Raw genomic sequence first — 19485 nt, 5'->3', positions numbered from 1 at the left:
AGTCCTGAAGAAGGGTCTTGGCCCAAACCAACGACTGTTTATTCATTGACATAGATGCTGCCTGATCTGCTGAGTTCCTTCAGCATTTTGTATGTTGCCTTGGATTTCCAGCATCTGCTGACTTTCATGTGTTTGTCATTTTGTTCAGATGCTTCCACTTTTCTGTTTTCCTTGAACCTTCTTAAGGCATTTTGTAAAATATACATCTTTTCATAAAATTATCAGTAATGAGGGGTCTGCAGTGATACATGATTAGCAGCTTTTAAAGCAATTTTGTGAGTGTTTCCAAGAGAGATTCCATTGTGCACATCACACACAACCCCTCACAATCCCAGAAAACATCCCACACAGTCAAGAAAGCTAGCCAACACCTCTGCTTTCTGAGGAGGCTGAAGAGAGTTGGGTCTTTGCTCATCCATTCGGACATCAATCTACTAATGCACAGTAGAGGACATCCTGACAAGCTGCATCACAGCACTGCGGTAGACAGGAAGGCTCTACAACTGGTAGTCAAAACTAACAAATGCATTCAGTTGTATCAGACTACCCATTATCAAGGATATACATACAAAAAGATGCCAGAAAAGGGCCAGTAACTAAGACCATAAGGCCGTAAGACATAGCAGCAGAATTAGGCCATCGGGTCTGCCCGGCCATTACGTCATGGCTGATCCCAGATCCCACTCAACCCCATACACCTGCCTCCTCACAGTATCGCTCGATGCCCTGACCAATCAGGAAACTATCAACTTCCACATTAAATATACCCACAAACAGCCTCCACCACAGTCTGTACAGAAAATCTCACCGACTCACTACTCTCTGACTAAAAACATTCCTCCTTACCTCTGTTCTAAAAGGCAGCCCCTCAATTTTGAGTCTGTGCCCTCTGGTTCTGGATACCCCCACCATAGCAAACATCCTCACCGCATCCACTTAATATATTTCTTTCAACATTCAGTAGGTTTCAATGAGATCCCCCCGCTTTCTTCTAAATTCCAGTGAGTACAGGCCCAAAGCTGCCAAACAGTCCTCATATGTTAAACCATCATTCCCAAAATCATCCTCGAGAACCCTCTCTGGACTCTCTCCAATGACAATACATCCTTTCTAAGATATGGACAATACTCCAAGTGCAAGTTGACTAGTGTCTAATAAAGCCTCAACATTATCTCCTTGGTTTTATATTCTAGTCCCCTTGAAATAATTGCTAACATTGTACTTACCTTCTTTACCATAGACTCACCCTGTAAATTAACCTTGTGGAAGTCTTGCAAGAGGATTCCTAAATCCTTCTGCATCTCTGATGTTTGAATTTTCTCCCCATTTAGATAATAGTCTGCACTACTGTTCCTTTTACCAAAATGCATTATCATACATTTCTCAAAACAGTGTTCCACCTTGTCACTTTTTTGCTCATTCTTCAATTTGTCTAAGTCCTGCTGCAATCACATTGCTTCCTCAGCACCACCTACCCCTCTACCTATCTTCATATCATCCACAAACTCTGCCACAAAGCTATCAATTCCATTATCTAATTCACTGACAAACAATGAGAAGAGTAGCTGTCCCAATACTGACCCCTGAGTAACACCACTAGTCACTGGCAGCCAACCAAAAAAGGCCCCCTTTATTTCCACTCACTGCCTCCTGCCTGTCAGTCATTCCGTCATCCATGCCGGGACCTTTCCTGTAACGCCATAGGATTTTATCTTGTTAAGCATCCTCACGTGTGGCACCTTATCAAACACCTTCTGAAAATCCAAGTAAATGACATCCTCTGCCTCTCTCCTTTGTCTGCCCTGCTTATTATTTTTTTAATTAATTTTTTATGCATTTCTACAATACAGTGACAAAAAAACCATCAACAAAATGGAGTTTTATACAGTGCAAAACAAACGTGTCCAATATATAATTCATAACAATAAGGAAAAAGCACCCAAAATAAAATCATATAAAATTAGTGTCCTCCCCACCCTCCCACTATAAAACCCCAGGCCAACCATTTCTATGTATAAAAGAAAAATTAAGCATTCAACTCCACAGAGCTGTAAATATATATATATATAAAAAGAAAATATAATGCCGACTACCAAAACTATAATCACAACAAAAAACCTTAAAACTTATGGGAAAAAAAGCTGTAAGTAAGGGATTGTAGTACAAAAAAAAGGATAAACTTAATCTAAACAGGAGTTATGAAAGTTTTCAAGAAAAGGTCCCCACACCTTATGAAGCTTACTATTTCATCAAAGAACTCTAACAGATTTGTCAGGCAAGATTTCCCTTTACAGAATCCATGCTGACTTTGACTTACTTCATCATTGGTCTCCAAGTACCTCAAAACCTCATCCTTAATAACAGACTCCAACATTTTTCCAACCATTGAGGTTAGGCTAACTGGCCTGTAAATTTCCTTTCTTTTGCTTTCCTCCCTCCTTAAAGAGTGGAGTAACCTTTGCAATCTTCCAATCCTCCAGGACCATACCAAAATTAAGAGATTCTTAAAAGATTATGACCAATACATCCATTACCTGTTCAGCAACCTCTCTCAGAACTCTGGGGTGTCCATCTGGTCCAGGTGACTTATCCACCTTAAGACCTTTGAGTTTTCTTTAAGGTACTCACTTCTGCTCTCTGACACTCACTGACCTCTGGCAGACTGCTAGTGTCTCCTACAATGAAGACTGATGCAAAGTACTCATTAAGTTCATTTGCCATTTCTTTGTCCCCCATTACTACCTCACCTGCATTATTTTCCAGGGTTCGATATCAACTCTCACCTCCTTTTTACTCTTTACATAACAGGAAAAAAAAACTTCTGATATCCTGCTTTATATTACTGGCTACTTTATCCTCATATTTTATCTTTTCCTTTCTGACAGCTTTTTAGTTAGCTTTTGTTGGATTTTAAAAGCTTCCCAATCATCTAACTTCCCACTTACATTTGCTACCTTATATGCCCTTTCCTTGGCTTTTATGCAATCCTTAACTTCTCTTGTCAACCACGGTTGCCTACCCCTGCCATTTGAGAACAACTTCTTCTGTGGGATATATTTATCCTGTGCCTTGTGAACTATTTCCAGAAACTTCAGCCATCTCTGCTCAGTTGTATCCTCCTCCAATCCACCTGGGCAAGCTCCTCTCTCATGCCTCTGTAATTCCCTTTATTTCATTGCAATACTGATACTTGTGACTTGTGCTTCTCCCTCTCAAATTGCAGTATGAATTCAATCATATTATGATCACTGCCTCCTAAGGGTTCCTTTACGTTAAGCTCCCTAATAAGGTCTGGGTTATTACACAACATCCAATCTAAGGTAGCCTTTCCCGAGTAGGCCATCATTCCACAAATAATTATTTAGGTCAGGAGAAATCATTCTCCCATGGTTTAACAATTAAGTCGTTCTTATGTTGCTCTGTGGACAGTGCTCTTTCACAGCTATATCAGCATTGATTTCTATGCGAGCACAGATCGGATAAAGTTTGCCTTTTCTCCAGAATTAATTTAGTTCAATGAAAGAGAAGGTTTTGCTTGTGGATTTCACCAAATGGAAGTCTTGTATGAATAATTGCTTAAGCCAACTTCTAATGACTATCGCCCGGTAGCACTCACATCGACAGTAATGAAATGCTTTGAGAGGTTGGTCATGACTAGACTGACCTCCTGCCTCAGCAAGGACCTGAACCCATTGCAATTTGCCTATCGCCACAATAGGTCGACGGCAGACATAATCTCAGTGGCTCGCCACACTGTTTTAGACCACCTAAACAACACAAACACCTACGTCAGGATGCTGTTCATCGACTATAGCTCAGCATTTAATACCATCATTCCTACAATCCTGATTGAGAAGTTGCAGAACCTGGGCCTCTGTACCTCCTCTGCAATTGGATCCTCGACTTCCTAACCGGAAGACCACAGTCTGTGCGGATTGATGATAACATATCCTCCTTGCTGACGATCAACACTGGCATACCTCAGGGGTGTATGCCTAGCCCACTGCTCTACTCTCTATATACACATGATTGTGTGGCTAAGTATACCTCAAATACCATCCGTAAATTTGCTGATGATACAACCATTATTGGTAGAATCTCAGATGGAGATGAGAGGGCGTGTAGGAGTGAGATATGCCAACTAGTGGAGTGATGTCACAGCAACAACCTTGCACTCAACGTCAGTAAGACGATAGAGCTGATTGTTGACTTCAGGAAGAGTAAGACTAAGGAATACATACCACTCCTCATAGAGGGATCAGAAGTAGAGAGAGTAAGCAGTTTCAAGTTCTTGGGTGTCAAGATCTCTGAGGACCTAACCTGGTCCCAACATATTGATGCAGTTATAAAGAGGCAAGACAGCGACTATACTTCATTAGGAGTTTGAAGAGATTTGGTATGTCAACAAGTACACTCAAAAATTTATACAGATGTACCATGGACAGCATTCTGACAGGCTGCATCACCGTCTGGTATGGCGGGGGGTGGGGGTGGTTACAGCACAGGACTGAAAGAAGCCGCAGAGGGTTGTAAATTTAGTCAGCTCCATCTTGGGGACTAGCCTACAAAGTACCCAGGACATCCTTAGGGAACGGTGTCTCAGAAAGGCAGCGCCCATTATTAAGGACCTCCAGCACCCAGGACATGCCCTTTTCTCACTGTTACTGTCAGGTAGGAGGTACAGAAGCCTGAAGGCACACACTCAGTGATTCAGGAACAGCTTCTTCCCCTCTGCCATCTGATTCCTAAATGGACATTGAAGCTTTGAACACTACCTCACTTTTTAAAAAAATATACAGTATTTCTGTTTTTGCACGTTTTAAAAAACCTATTCAATATACATAATTGATTTACTTGTTTATTTATTATGTTTCATTTTATTTATTATTATTATTTTTTCTCTCTGGTAGCTTATATATTGCATTGAACTGCTGCTGCTAAGTTAACAAATTTCACGTCACATGCTAGTGATAATAAACCTGATTCTGATTCTTTTGAAAGGAAACTAACAGAGATTTTGAAAATAATTTTTTTAAATTAATTTTTTAATGCATTTCTACAGTGAAACTATAGAGATAAAGCCCACCAAAAAAATGAAGATTTATACAGTGCGAAACAAATAAATCCAATATGTAATTCATAACAATAAGAAAAAGTACCCAAAAGACAATTATGTAAAACTAGTATCCACCCCAACCTCCAACTGAAAAAAAAACACCCAGGCCAACCATTTCTGCATATAAAAGAAAAAAAAATTAATTGGAACATTCAACCCCAGAGAACTGTAAACATATGTTGGAAAAAAAGAAAATATAATGCTGACTACCAAAATTATAATGTAATTCACAACAAAAAACCGTATAACTTACCCAAAAAAAGCTGAAAGTAAGGGATGGTAGCATATAAAAAAAGATAAATTTACCCTAGAGAAGAATTATGAAAATATTCAAGAAAAGGTCCCCACACCTTATGAAACTTTATGACCGAACTAAGAAGTGAATAAATAATCTTTTTGAGATCTAAACAGGCCATAATATCACTAAGCCATTGAGCATGAGTGGGTGGGGCAGTATCTTTCCACCTAAGAAGAACCAGTCGTCTAGCCAAGAGAGAGGCAAAAGATAATGTTTGGTATTTAGTCAGACTCAAGTGCATATCTACTTCACCCAAGGTGCCAAAAAGAGCAACCAGAGGGTTAGGTTCTAAATGGCAATTAAGAACATGAGATAGAGTTGAAAAAACTTCTCTCCAGAATTTCTCGAGACTAGGACAGGTCCGGTACATATGAATAAGGGAAGCCTCGGCCCCTTTACACTTACCATAGACAGGACTAATGTCAGGATAAAACCGCAATAATTTAGTTTTAGACATACGAGCCCTGTGTACAACCTTAAACTGCAAAAGGCAGTGGCGAGCACATAGAGTTGAGTTGACTACCTTAAGAATTAAATCCCAAACTGCATCAGATAAACATAGAAACATAGAAAATAGGTGCAGGAGTAGGCCATTCGGCCCTTCGAGCCTGCACCGCCATTCAGTATGATCATGGCTGATCATCCAACTCAGAACCTGTACCAGCCTTCCCTCCATACCCCCGATCCCTTTAGCCACAAGGGCCATATCTAACTCCCTCTTAAATATAGCCAATGAACTGACCTCAACTGTTTCCTGTGGCAGAGAATTCCACAGATTCACCACTCTCTGTATGAAGAAGTTTTTCCTAATCTCGGTCCTAAAAGGCTTCTCCTTTATCTTTAAACTCTGACCCCTCGTTCTGGACTTTCCCAACATCGGGAACAATCTTCCTGCATCTAGCCTGTCCAATCCCTTTAGGATTTTATACGTTTCAATCAGATCCCCCCTCAATCTTCTAAATTCCAACGAGTATAAGCCTAGTTCATCCAGTCTTTCATCATATGAAAGTCCTGCCATCCCAGGAATCACTGGTGAACCTTCTATACACTCCCTCTATGGCAAGGATATCTTTCCTCAGATTAGGGAACCAAAACTGCACACAATACTCCAGGTGTGGTCCCACCAAGGCCTTGTACAACTGCAGTAGTACCTCCCTGCTCCTGTACTCGAATCTTCTTGCTATAAATGCTAGCATACCATTCGCCTTTTTCACCGCCTGCTGTACCTGCATGCCCACTTTCAATGACTGGTGTATAATGACACCCAGGTCTCGTTGCATCTCCCCTTTTCCTAATCGGCCACCATTCAGATAATAATCTGTTTTCTTGTTTTTGCACCAAAGTGGATAACTTCACATTTATGCACATTAAATTGCATCTGCCATGAATTTGCCCACTCACCTAACCTATCCAAGTCACCCTGCATCCTCTTAGCATCCTCCTCACAGCTAACACTGCCGCCCAGCTTCGTGTCATCCGCAAACTTGGAGATGCTGCATTTAATTCCCTCATCCAAGTCATTAATATATATTGTAAACAACTGGGGTCCTAGCACTGAGCCTTGCGGTACCCCATTAGTCACTGCCTGCCATTCTGAAAAGGTCCCGTTTATTCCCACTCTTTGCTTCCTGTCTGCCAACCAATTCTCTATCCTCACCCCCAATACCGTGTGCTTTAAGATTGCACACTAATCTCCTGTGTGGGACCTTGTCAAAAGCCTTTTGAAAATCCAAATATACCACATCCACTAGTTCTCCCCTATCCACTCTACTAGTTACATCCTCAAAAAAATTCTATGAGATTCGTCAGACATGATTTTCCTTTCACAAATCCATGCTGACTTTGTCCGATGATTTCACCGCTTTCCAAATGTGCTGTTAACACATCTTTGATAACTGACTCTAGCAGTTTCCCCACCACCGATAAGGAGATATTTAGATCTTGTTCCCAGGCAGTTCTGATTTTATCGTAAGGAGCAAACCTCAAAATCACTAACTTATCACAAATAGCAGATATTAAACCTTTACCCAATGGATTGATACAAAGAAACAAGTCCAGAACATTTTTCTCAAGTATCGCAGGAAAGTTTGATATCAAAGGGTTAATGAAATGTCTAATTTGAAGATATCTAAAGAAATGAGTATTAGGTAGAGTAAACTTTACAGACAGTTGTTGAAAAGTTGCAAAACTATTATCTATAAAAAGATCTTCAAAGCAACTAATACCTTTTCTATACCAGTCATAAACATAGAAGGTAGGAAAAGATGATTGTGTAAAATAGGGCTAGAGAGAGAAAAACCATGAAGACCATTAAATTTTCTGAACTCAGCCCATATTCTTAAAGTATGTCTGATAAGAGGATTAACAGTAAGTCCAGGCAAACGACAAGAAAGTGCGGAACCGAGAACTGCAGAAATTGAAAGATCCTTAGTCGAGTTCAATTCCATTGCCACCCATTTTGGGCAGTCAGACTTATTATGGAAGAAAGACCAAAAAAAAAGACAATGAATATTGGCTGTCCAATAATATAAATGAAAATTAAGTAAGGTCATACGCCTTTTTAGATTTTTGAAGATGAGCTTTATTAAGTCTAGGGCATTTACCCTTCCATAGGTAAGACAAAATAATAGAATCTAACCCATCGAAAAAAGCTTTAGAAATAAAAATTGGTAAAGACTGAAATAGATACAAAAATTTAGGAAGGATATACACTTTAATAACATTAACACGACCTACAAGAGACAAAGACAAGGGTGACCACTCTGTTTTGTAGAGTTTAGAAGATTGGTAAAATTTTTTCGAAAAAGGTTCTTAAAGTTCCTTGTGACTGTAATACCAAGATAAGTGAATTGATTGTTAACTACTTTAAAAGGGAGATCATGGAACACTAAAGCTCGGGCTTCTCTATTAATTGGAAAGAGTTCACTCTTATGTAAATTAAGTTTACAACCAGAAAATTGACTAAATTTATTAAGAAGTGAAAACATTGAGGGTAAGGAGGGAGTCGGGTTTGATATAAAAAGTAAAAAATCGTCAGCATAAAGGGAAACTTTATGCTCAACACCTCCCCTCCAAATCCCCATCACTTCAGCACAGCTACAAAATGCAAAGGCAAGTGGCTCTTGCAATAGCCAGATCGAAGAGTAAGGGACTTAAAGGGCAACCTTGACGAGTGCCGCGTTTAAGGCTGAAAGACCGGGATAGCTGAGAGTTGGTCAAGACAGAAGCGGTGGGACATGAATATAGCAATTTAATCCATGTAGTAAAACTTTGTCCAAAATCAAATTTTCCAAGGTAATTCCACTTGACATGATTGAACGCTTTCTCCACATCAAGAGAAATAACACATTTAGGAATCCCAGTTGAGGGATACTAAATAAGCGCCGTATATTAAAAAGGGGAAGACGATTTTTGATAAAACCAGTTTGATCTTCAGAAATAAAGGGTATACTGTTCTCTAATCTACGAGCCAAAACTTTAGCCAAAATTTTAATATCGACATTTAATAAAGAAATCGGCCTATATGAAGAACACTGTCGGATCTATACCTCTTTTGGCGAAAAGAATGATACATGCCTCGTTGAATGATGCAGGCAATTTACTATGCTTAAACAAATTGGATACAGCTGAAAATAATTGAGACGAAAGCAGTGAAGAAAATGATTTATAAAATTCTGCTGAAAGGCCATCAGGTCCAGGAGATTTACCCGACTGTAATACAGAGATGGCAGATGATATTTCCTCTAATGATAATGGTTCATTGAGTTTTGCTTTAAAGTCAGGGGAGAGCGAAGGAATATTAAACTCTTTTAAAAATGCTCAACCGAGATATTCTCATTTAAAGATTCAGAAGTATAAAGTCGAGAATAATAGTTCTTAAATGTGTCATTGATATCACAATGATTTGAAGTAATGTTCCCATTTCCCATTCGAATTTTTGTAATTTGTTGTTTAGCTTTAGAGAGTCTTAGTTGGTTAACTAAAAATTTACCGGACTTACCCCCATGAATATAAAATCGGTTCTTACTTTCAAGAAGTTGGCATTCAACCAGTTGAGTGGAGATGAGATCAGACTTAATTTGAAGTTCTACTCTCTTCTTATACAATTCAGGGTTTTTGGTCTGGGCATATAATTGGTCTGTTGCTTTAATTTGACCAATCAAACCTAAATGCTCTAAATAGGTTCTCTTTTCAGATTCACAGTATATGAAATTAATTGACCCCTCAAATACGCTTTTATGGCATCCCAGACAACCTGGGATGAGATTTCAGATGATATGTTAGTACTTAAAAGTTATCTGATCCTTCATAAGTTTTACAAAATCATTACCTGACAACAAGGTTGGATTAAAACGCCAATGTTTGTTCATTTGAGGAAAACCAGGGAAATTTATGGACAGGGTAACTGGGGCATTATCCAAAATCACTATACTCTGATAATCGAAGAGCGAACAGATGGAATCAGCTCATTATCCATTAAGAAATAATCAATTCTAGTAAAAGTATGATGGATATTTGAAAAAAAGGAATAATCTCTCTCAGTAGGATGGAAAAAATGCCACACATCAGAAATACCATAATTAGAAAGGAAAAAGTGAATAGATAAAGCAGATTTACTAGGGAGTCTAGAAACAGAAGAGGACGGATCCAATACTGGATCTAACCAACAATTAAAATCACCACCTAATATGAAGGAATATAAACTCAAGTCAGGCAATAAAGAAAAAAAAGGTCAAAAAAATCCACATCATCTGAACTGGGAGCATAGAGGTTAGCCAAGACTACCCTATTATTATACAATTTCCCAGAGACAATAATAAAAGGACCATTTGTATCCAAAATTTTGTTGTAAAGTTCAAAGGGAACATTCTGAATAATAAGGATTGAAACCCACCCCTCCCTCAGCTTTAGCCGGAAAAGCAGAATGGAAGTGCTGTCCCGCCCACCTAGACATAAGGCAAGAGTTATCAAAACCACGAATATGTGTTTCTTGCAAAAAAGTAATGCCAGCTTTGAGCTGCTTGAGATGTGAAAACACCTTCCTCCTTTTATACAGGATGGTTCAATCCCTTAACATTCCAGTTTATAAGATTCAATGGGCTAACCATTGTCATATAAAAAAACATATAGCATAGTAGGCATAAAAAACATATAGAGTAGTAAGCATAAATATGGACAAACATTCTAATAACAGCTCTGGGGCAGAAGTATAAAACAAGAAAATGAGGACAAAAAAAAGTCCTGAATAACAAAGAATAACTAAGGGTTGTTTGAGTAGTGTTGGCACTAGGAAACCCTCCCCCCCGCCACCAGATCCCAAAGCAAGAAAGCTACTAAAGAACAGCAGCAAGCTCTTCAGAAAAAAAACTACCCCAATCCCAATTTCCAGTTTTTAAATAGCTTCATGAGGTCTGTTTAATTAACAGTTTTAAAAAAAGAGCTTATGCACTTGGAATTAAAATTGTACATAAAAAAAAGAAAACAGTAATATCAAAAAGCATTAGACTTAACTTGAAATAATAATCCAGATTACCAAACTCGCGAAAAAATAGTAATTAAAAAAATTAAATTTAAGAAGAAAACAGAGAAAAAAAAACAAAGAAAGAAAAAAAAGTACCAATCAGCCATTTTAAATAATCAAATCGAGTTTGAAGGAGACACCATAGCAAGGAGACTATCGATAAATTTCTGAACTTCTTATAGTAGAGTTAAACCATTTTCAGTAATTTAAAAATTAATTTAGGAGTCACCATAGCAAGGAGATTTTTAGTAAATTTCTGAACTTCTTATAGCAGAGTTAAACCATTTTCAGTAATCTAAAAATTAAATTTAAAAGGAAAACAAAAAATATAAAAAAAGAAGAAAAAAAAGCAATCGGCCATTTTAAATAACCAAATCGAGTCTGAAGGAGACACCAGAGCAAGGAGACTTTCCAATACATTTCTTAACTTCTTATACCAGAAATAAACCATTTTCAGTAATTAGATTATTAGATTATGAGGACACTCAGTCCTCGTTTATTGTCATTTAGAAATGCATGTATTAAAAAACGATACAATGTTCCTTCAGTATGATATCACAGAAACACAGGACAGACCAGGACTAAAACTGACAAAAAACACATAATTATAACATATAGTTACAACAGTGCAAAGCAATACAGTCATTTGATAAGAGCAGACCATGTAAAAAGAAAAGTCTCAAAGTTCCGATAGCCCCAACATCTCACAAAGACAGTGGAAGGGAGAAACTCTCCCTGCCATGAGCCTCCAGCGCTGCAAACTTGCCAATGCAGCATCCTGGAAGCACCCGACCATAGCTGACTCTGAGTCCGTCCGAAAACTTTGAACCTCCAACCAGCCCCTCTGACACCAAGCACCATCTCTGCTGAGCGCTTCAACCCCGCTCCGGCCGCCGAGCAACAAACAAAGCCAAGGACTCGGGGCCTTCCTCTCTAGAGATTTCGGATCACACAGTAGCAGCGGCAGCGAAACAGGCATTTCATAAGTTTCACCAGATGTTCCTCCGTGCTCTCACATCTGCCTCCATCAAATCAGAATTGTGCATGGCACCCTACTTGACAAATAACAGATATCATCACCGGAGTGGCCGCATGCGCTGCATCACGCCACCATCTTCTCCTCTTCTGCTTTAATTTAAAAGGAAAACAAAAAAAACCAAGGAAAGAAAAAAATAGTAATCAACCATTTTAAATAATCAAATCGAGTCTGAAGAAGTCATAACGGTGGGGAGACTTTCAATGAATTTCTGAGCTTCTGTAACAGAGTTGAACTATTTTTTGTCCCCAGTACTAAGAGTTATTCGGAGATGGGCGGGGTAATGTAGCGAGGGCCTGAGTCCAAGATTGTAAAACTCTTTCATTACACCTTTGTACTTGGCACGCAGCCTCAAAACTTGAGGAGCATAATCTTTAACAATACGAATGGGACTGCCCTTAGAATGCAATTTTCCTCTCCGACGTGCTTCTATAATCAAAAGGTTTTTCAACTGATAGCAATGAAAACAAACTATAACTGGGTGTGGCCAGGAACCCAATTCGGGCTTAAACTGAAATACCTGTATACGGTGGGCTCTGTCTAACTCAGGTAAATTCAGAAGAGTATCTTTCCCAAAAATCTCACAAAGTAAAGAGGAAAAAAATTCAACAGGAGCTCCGCTTTCGATAGTCTCTGGCAGACCAAGGATTCGTAGATTGTGCCTTCTGCTCCGACCTTCGAGATCAGCTATTTTTGATGATAACTTGGTGTTATTCTCACTCAAGTTAGAACAAACGGCTTCCAGCTGCTGAACACAACATTTTAAATCTCCGGTTTCAATGTCAAGATGAGAGAGACGAATGGAATGTTCCTCCACTTTGGAATTGATTTGATCTAATTTTGACTCCAACAAAGTGAAGGAAGACTTAAATTCAGATATAATCTCTTGACGGTGCTGGTCCAGAATGGCGATAATGTCAGCAGAGGAGCCGGAGGCAGTCGCAGAGACTTCTTTTTTCCCCAGCTTTAGAGGGCTTGAAGGCCATTGTAAGACAGTCGTATTCGCAGGCAGGTAGGAGAACAAAAAAAAAATTAGCAGTCTGGAGTAGAAAAAGGAAGATAAGAAGTGCGGAGGTAAGAAATGAAACGGAGCGACAATTTTAAGTGATTAACCTATCGCCATCTTACCGGGAGTCGGAAACTAACAGAAATTGACAAAGCAGTATGATGCCACAGATAGTGCATTTTATACATCATATTTTAACTACTGTGTACAGTTCTGGTTGCCATATCACAGGAAGGATGTAGCAGCAATGGCGAGTACTGAAGAGATGCACTCTGATGAAGGCTGGAATGGAGGGCGGTGGATAGAAGGGCAGATTGGATAGACTGGAACTTAGAAAGATAAAGGGTATTCTTACGGAAGTTTATAAAACTACATGGACCATTGAGAGGATAGAAAGCATTTTCCTCAGGGCAGGTGAGCCCAGAACCAGACGGCACAGGCTTAAAGCAAGAAATTTAAAAAGAGGCCCAAGGTGCAAGTTTTCCTGACAGATGGCAGAGGATATCTGGAACAAGTTGCCAGAAGGGATGGCAAAGACAGATACAATTATAACACTTAAAAGGTATTTGGAAGGGAATTACATAGGAAAGGCATAGAGAGATATGGGCCTAATTCAGGTCGATGAGATTAATACTCAGCATGGACAAGGTGGGCTGAAAGGGCCTGATTCTACAATTCATAGTGAGCTCATGTCTTTTATGCAGTGTTCTCAGGAAATAATTCCCAGAAATCATTTTGGTGAGTATTATAAAACAGCGATAACTTACAATTTCACATGGAGATATAACGTTTCTGTCACCACGGTTCGGATATGGCCCAAGTGCAGAGTGAGAGACACTGAAGCAGGTCGATAGTTCACAGACTTTAATTCGAAAAAAGGAAAATAAAACAACAAACGCTAGGCCAAACTGGGCCATTAATTAAAACTCTCAAAAGGGAAACAAAGCCTATACTGCGGCCGAAAAGAATATCTAAACTTTAAACGAATACCGCTAGTCTTCAGAGTCGGTTGATTTTGAAAGTCCAATGGCTCAAGGAAGGCCGAATGCAAAACAGCAGCGAAGCTTTGCTATGCTCTATCCAAGTCTCGACAAGCACTACGACGACAAGAACGTAGTTAAATACTATCATGATTAAATAATAATTACCTGACATGTGCAAATTCACAAGCGCAATTGCCGTATCTACTGCGCTGCCAAATCGGTGGTTGTGACAGTTTCAATGTAATGTAATGGGCAGTGTTCTTGATGGATTCTTTTGTCAGTACTGCTAAACATAACAATGCAATCATCGCCTTGTTGCAAGACTTCCAAGACAGAATGGAATGTAAGTAGTCATTTACTTAGTCTTCAATGATCAACACTTCATGATTCTTTTGAAGCCCACATATGCTCAAAGCTACTGATTGTCTCTTATTATGCCATAAAATTAGTACCATCAGAAGAGATTGACTGCTTCATGCAGAGAACCTCAGCTAAGAAAATGGGGCTTTCCCCAATGCAATTTCAGTGTACTCTAGCCATCACAGAAATGCTTAATCCTTGCTGTAAACAATTCGCTGTTATGAGCAACATTTGCTGAACCACAGGAGTAGGATCCTCAAGAGAATTTCATTACCTGATAAACTCATCCAGTAAAAGCTTCCCTATGAGGCCAGCTACTGGTATCACCTTCATCTGCCCTATTTTGCACTTCTCCACCAGGAAGGTAAAAGGTAATGGCTTAGTTTTCCCAATAATGGCTTTCTGGACTGCATCGGAAACAATAGCAATGAAGAGGTAATTAAGGGAGTAGATAAAGATAAGACAATGAATGTTGTCTATGTGGATTTTAGTAAGGCCTTTGGCAGGTTCCAACTGGCAGTGTGATCTGGAAGGTTAGGTTGCATGAGGTTCCGGGGGAGTTAATGAGGTGGATTCAGAAATGGCTCAATGACAAAAGCAGAAAGTGATGGTTGACGGTCAATTCCTCAAATGGAGGCCTGTGATTAGTGGGCTTTCCCGGGGTCAGTGTGGTGACTTCTGTTATTCATTATGTATCTAAGTGCTTTGGATGTGAATGTACCTGACATATCTAGCAAGTTTGCTTACATTACAACAATTAGGGTGAATTCTTGGTAATGAAGCAAGTTACAATGAATTGCAAACACGAGGACATTTGCAGATGCTGGAAATTCAAGCAACACACATCAAAGTTGCTGGTGAACGCAGCAGGCCAGGCAGCATCTCTAGGAAGAGGTACAGTCGACGTTTCGGGCCGAGACCCTTCGTCAGGACTAACTGAAATGAGAGCCAGTAAGAGATTTGGAAGTGGGAGGGGGAGGGGGAGATCCAAAATGATAGGAGAAGACAGGAGGGGGAGGGATGGAGCCAAGAGCTGGACAGGTGATTGGCAAAAGGGATATAGTCATAGTCATACTTTATTGATACTTTATTCTTTATACTTTATTCCGGGGGAAATTGGTTTTCATTACAGTTGCACCATAAATAATTAAATAGTAATAAAACCATAAATAGTTAAATAGTAATATGTAAATTATGCCAGGAAGTAAGTCCAGGAACAGCTTATTGGCTCAGGGTGTCTGACACCCCAAGGGAGGAGTTGTAAAGTTTGATGGCCACAGGCAGGAATGACCTCCTATGACGCTCTGTGTTGCATCTCGGTGGAATGAGTCTCTGGCTGAATGTACTCCTGTGCCCAACCAGTACATTATGTAGTGGATGGGAGACATTGTCTAAGATGGCATGCAACTTGGACAGCATCCTCTTTTCAGACACCACCATCAGAGAGTCCAGTTCCATCCCCACAACATCACTGGCCTTACAAATGAGTTTGTTGACTCTGTTGGTGTCTGCTACCCTCAGCCTGCTGCCCCAGCACACAACAGCAAACATGATCGCACTGGCCACCACAGACTCGTAGAACATCCTCAGCATCGTCCAGCAGAAGTTAAAGGACCTCAGTCTCCTCAGGAAATAGAGACGGCTCTGACCCTTCTTGTAGACAGCCTGAGTGTTCTTTGACCAGTCCAGTTTATTGTCAATTCGTATCCCCAGGTATTTGTAATCCTCCACCATGTCCACATTGACCCCCTGGATGGAAACAGGGGTCGCCGGTGCCTTAGCCCTCCTCAGGTCTACCACCAGCTCCTTAGTCTTTTTCACATTAAGCTGCAGATAATTCTGCTCACACCATGTGACAAAGTTTCCTACCATAGCCCTGTACTCAGCCTCATCTCCCTTGCTGATGCATCCAACTATGGCAGAGTCATCAGAAAACTTCTGAAGATGACAAGACTCTGTGCAGTAGTTGAAGTCCAAGGTGTAAATGGTGAAGAGGAAGGGAGACAAGACAGTCCCCTGTGGAGCCCCAGTGCTGCTGATCACTCTGTCGGATACACAATGTTGCAAGCACACATACTGTGGTCTGCCAGTCAGATAATCAAGAATCCATGACACCAGAAAAGCATCCACCTGCATCACTGTCAGCTTCTCCCCCAGCAGAACAGGGCGGATGGTGTTGAATGCACTGGAGAAGTCAAAAAACATGACCCTCGCAGTGCTCGCTGGCTTGTCCAGGTGGGCGTAGACACAATTCAGCAGGTAGACAATGGCATCCTCAACTCCTAGTCAGGGCTGGTAGGTGAACTGGAGGGGATCTAAGTGTGGCCTGACCACAGACCAGAGCAGCTCCAGAACAAGTCTCTCCAGGGTCTTCATGATGTGGGAGGTCAATGCCACCAGTCTGTAGTCATTGAGGCCGCTGGGGCGCGGCGTCTTCGGCACAGGGACGAGGCAGGACATTTTCCACAGCACAGGAACCCTCTGGAGCCTCAGACTCAGGTTGAATACATGGGGAAGTACTCCACATAGCTGAGGGGCACAGGCTTTGAGCACCCTGGTACTGACACCATCCAGTCCCGCAGCCTTGCTCGGGTTGAGACGTTTCAGCTGTCTTCTCACCTGTTCAGCTGTGAAGCCCACCGTGGTGGTTTCGTGTGGGGAAGGGGTATAGTCATGAGAGCAGGGTGGGGGACTGTGAGGAGGGGTAGGAGGGGAGAGTGGAATATGTGTTGGTTGGGGGCCGACAACAGATGACTCGTGGGGGATGGGCAGGGGCCACAATGTCAAATCTGTTAAAGAACAGGTTAAGTTCGTTGGCCCTGTCCACACTGCCTTCAGCTCCTCTGTTGCTAGTTTGTTGGAACCCAGTGATGGTCCTCATCCCCCTCCAGACCTCTCTCATGTTGTTCTGCTGGAGTTTCTACTCAAGCATCCTTCTGTACCTGTCTTTAGCCTCCCTGATCCTGGCTTTCAGGTCCCTCTGTATTGCCCTCAGCTCCTCCCTATTTCCATCTCTAAATGCCTTCTTTTTAGCGTTCAGGATGTCCTTAATGTCATCAGGTTGGAGGCTACCCAGATGGAATATAAAGTGTTGTTCCTCCAACCTGAATGTGGTTTCATCTTTACAGTAGAGGAGGCCATGGATAGACATATCAGAATGGGAATGGGATGTGGAATTAAAATGTGTGGCCACTGGGAGATCCTGCTTCCTCTGGTGGACAGAGCGTAGGTGTTCAGCGAAATGATCTCCCAGTCTGCGTCGGGTCTCGCCAATATATAGAAGGCCACATCGGGAGCACCGGACGCAGTATATCACCCCAGCCGACACACATGTGAAGTGTCGCTTCACCTGGAAGGACTGTCTGGCGCCCTGGATGGTGGTAAGGGAGGAAGTGTAAGGGCATGTGTAGCACTTGTTCCGCTTACAAGGGTAAGTGCCAGGAGGGAGATCGGTGGGGAGGGATGGGGGAACGAATAGCCTCCAACCTGATGGCATGAACTTTGACTTCTCAAACTTCCGCTAATGCCCCACCTCCCCCTTGTACCCCATCCGTTATTTATTTATATACATACATTCTTTCTCTCTCTCTCCTTTTTCTCCCTCTGTCCCTCTCACTAAACCCCTTGCCCATCCTCTGGGTTTTTCCCCCCTCCCCCTTTCTTTCTCCCTCGGCCTCCTGTGCCATGATCCTCTCATATCCCTTTTGCCCATCAACTGTCCAGCTCTTAGCTCCATCCCTCCCCCTCCTGTCTTCTCCTATCGTTTTGGATCTCCCCATCCTCCTCCCACTTTCAAATCTTTTACTAGCTCTCCTTTCAGTTAGTCCTGACGAAGGGTCTTGGCCCAAAACGTCGACTGTACGTCTTCCTAGAGATGCTGCCTGGCCTGCTGCATTCACCAGCAACTTTGATGTGTGTTGCATGAATTGCAAAGAGATTTTGATCAGTAAGGGAGATGAGCTGAAAAATAGCAATAGATTTCAACATAGATAAGTGTGAAATAATGCATTCTGGCTTATACAGTGAATAGCAAGGCACTGATTTGTGTAGTGGAACAGAGAGATCTAGGAGTTCAAGTGCAGTTTGCTGAGAGTGGTTGTGCAAGTAGGCAGGGTGGTGAAGAAGACGTTTAACATGCTGGCATTAACCATTTAGGTCATTGACCTTTGAAGCAGGGACATTATGTTGCAGCTACTTAAGTCATTGATCAGGCTGCACTTGGAATATTGTGTGCAATTTTGGTCATCCTTTTATAGGAAAGACATTGTTAGGATGGGAAAGATGCAGAAGAGATTGACAAGAATGCTACCTGGACTTAAAGAGTCTGATTTATAGAGAGAGACTGGCAACACTGGATCTTTATTCCCTGGAGTACAGGAGAATGACGGTAACCTCCTAGAAGTTTAAAACATCATGCATAAGGTATACAAGCATGAGAGGTAACTTCTTTACACGGGGGGCTGTGACTACCTGAAATGAGCTGTCAGAGGAAGTGGTCAAGGCAGGTACAGTTGCAATACAGGTTTCCCCCGCCATCCGAAGGTAGAGTGTTCCTATGAAACGGTTCGTAAGCCGGAATGTCGTAAAGCGAAGAAGCAATTACCATTTATCTATATGGGAAAAATTTGTGAGCATTTGCAGACCCAAAAACAACCTACCAAATCATGCCAAATAACACATAAAACATAAAATAACAGTAACATATAGTAAAAGCAGGAATGATATGATAAATACACAGCCTATAAAAAGTAGAAGTACTTTTCCACAATCATTGCTGCCCTGTTCTCTGTAGCGAAAATCTCACGCAAGCGCTCTCGGCAAAAACACTCTCTCCAGTAACCTTTAAGCTAGGAAGCCAGCCAGCCAAACCTACCAAATAACATGTAAAAGTACACATCCGATATAAAGTAGAAATAATGTACGTACAGTGTAGTATCACTTACGGGAATCGGGAAGACATCGAGCACACTGATGATGGTGTGTTAGACTGAGTCGTCAGAGGTTGGGGTGCTGCAGTGGCCCCCACCCTTCAGGCCGCCGATCTGCAAAGCATGCAGGGGTACAGCAGTAGCCGGGAGGCACACAGCACATCTTTAAGAAAAAAGCCGAAATAAACATGCTAATTAATTAGGTGCCACCCAGCATCGCCTCTGATCTGGGCCAAC

The 19485-nt window shown here is 41.3% G+C and overlaps 1 protein-coding gene across 9 annotated transcripts in view; it reads right to left on the bottom strand.

Moving 5' to 3' along the window:
* The window catches only part of cfap20dc (CFAP20 domain containing), a 488877-nt gene that overhangs the window by 353468 nt on the left and 115924 nt on the right, over positions 1–19485 (bottom strand). Inside the window, exon 1 of one of the 9 annotated variants that reach the window (XM_063067992.1) lies at positions 19264–19383. The exons of the other annotated variants lie outside the window; for them this stretch is intronic. Within the exon in view, the coding sequence (XP_062924062.1) occupies positions 19264–19280 (17 nt within the window). The 5' untranslated portion in view covers positions 19281–19383. Of the gene's footprint in view, positions 1–19263; positions 19384–19485 lie in introns of those variants that run through there. 9 annotated transcript variants of the gene reach the window in all.

Source organism: Mobula hypostoma, chromosome 15 (genome assembly GCF_963921235.1).
Source record: "Mobula hypostoma chromosome 15, sMobHyp1.1, whole genome shotgun sequence".
NCBI lineage: Eukaryota > Metazoa > Chordata > Chondrichthyes > Myliobatiformes > Myliobatidae > Mobula > Mobula hypostoma.
The sequence above is the reverse complement of the archived record's forward strand: the minus strand, read 5'-3'. Positions and strand labels throughout refer to the sequence as shown.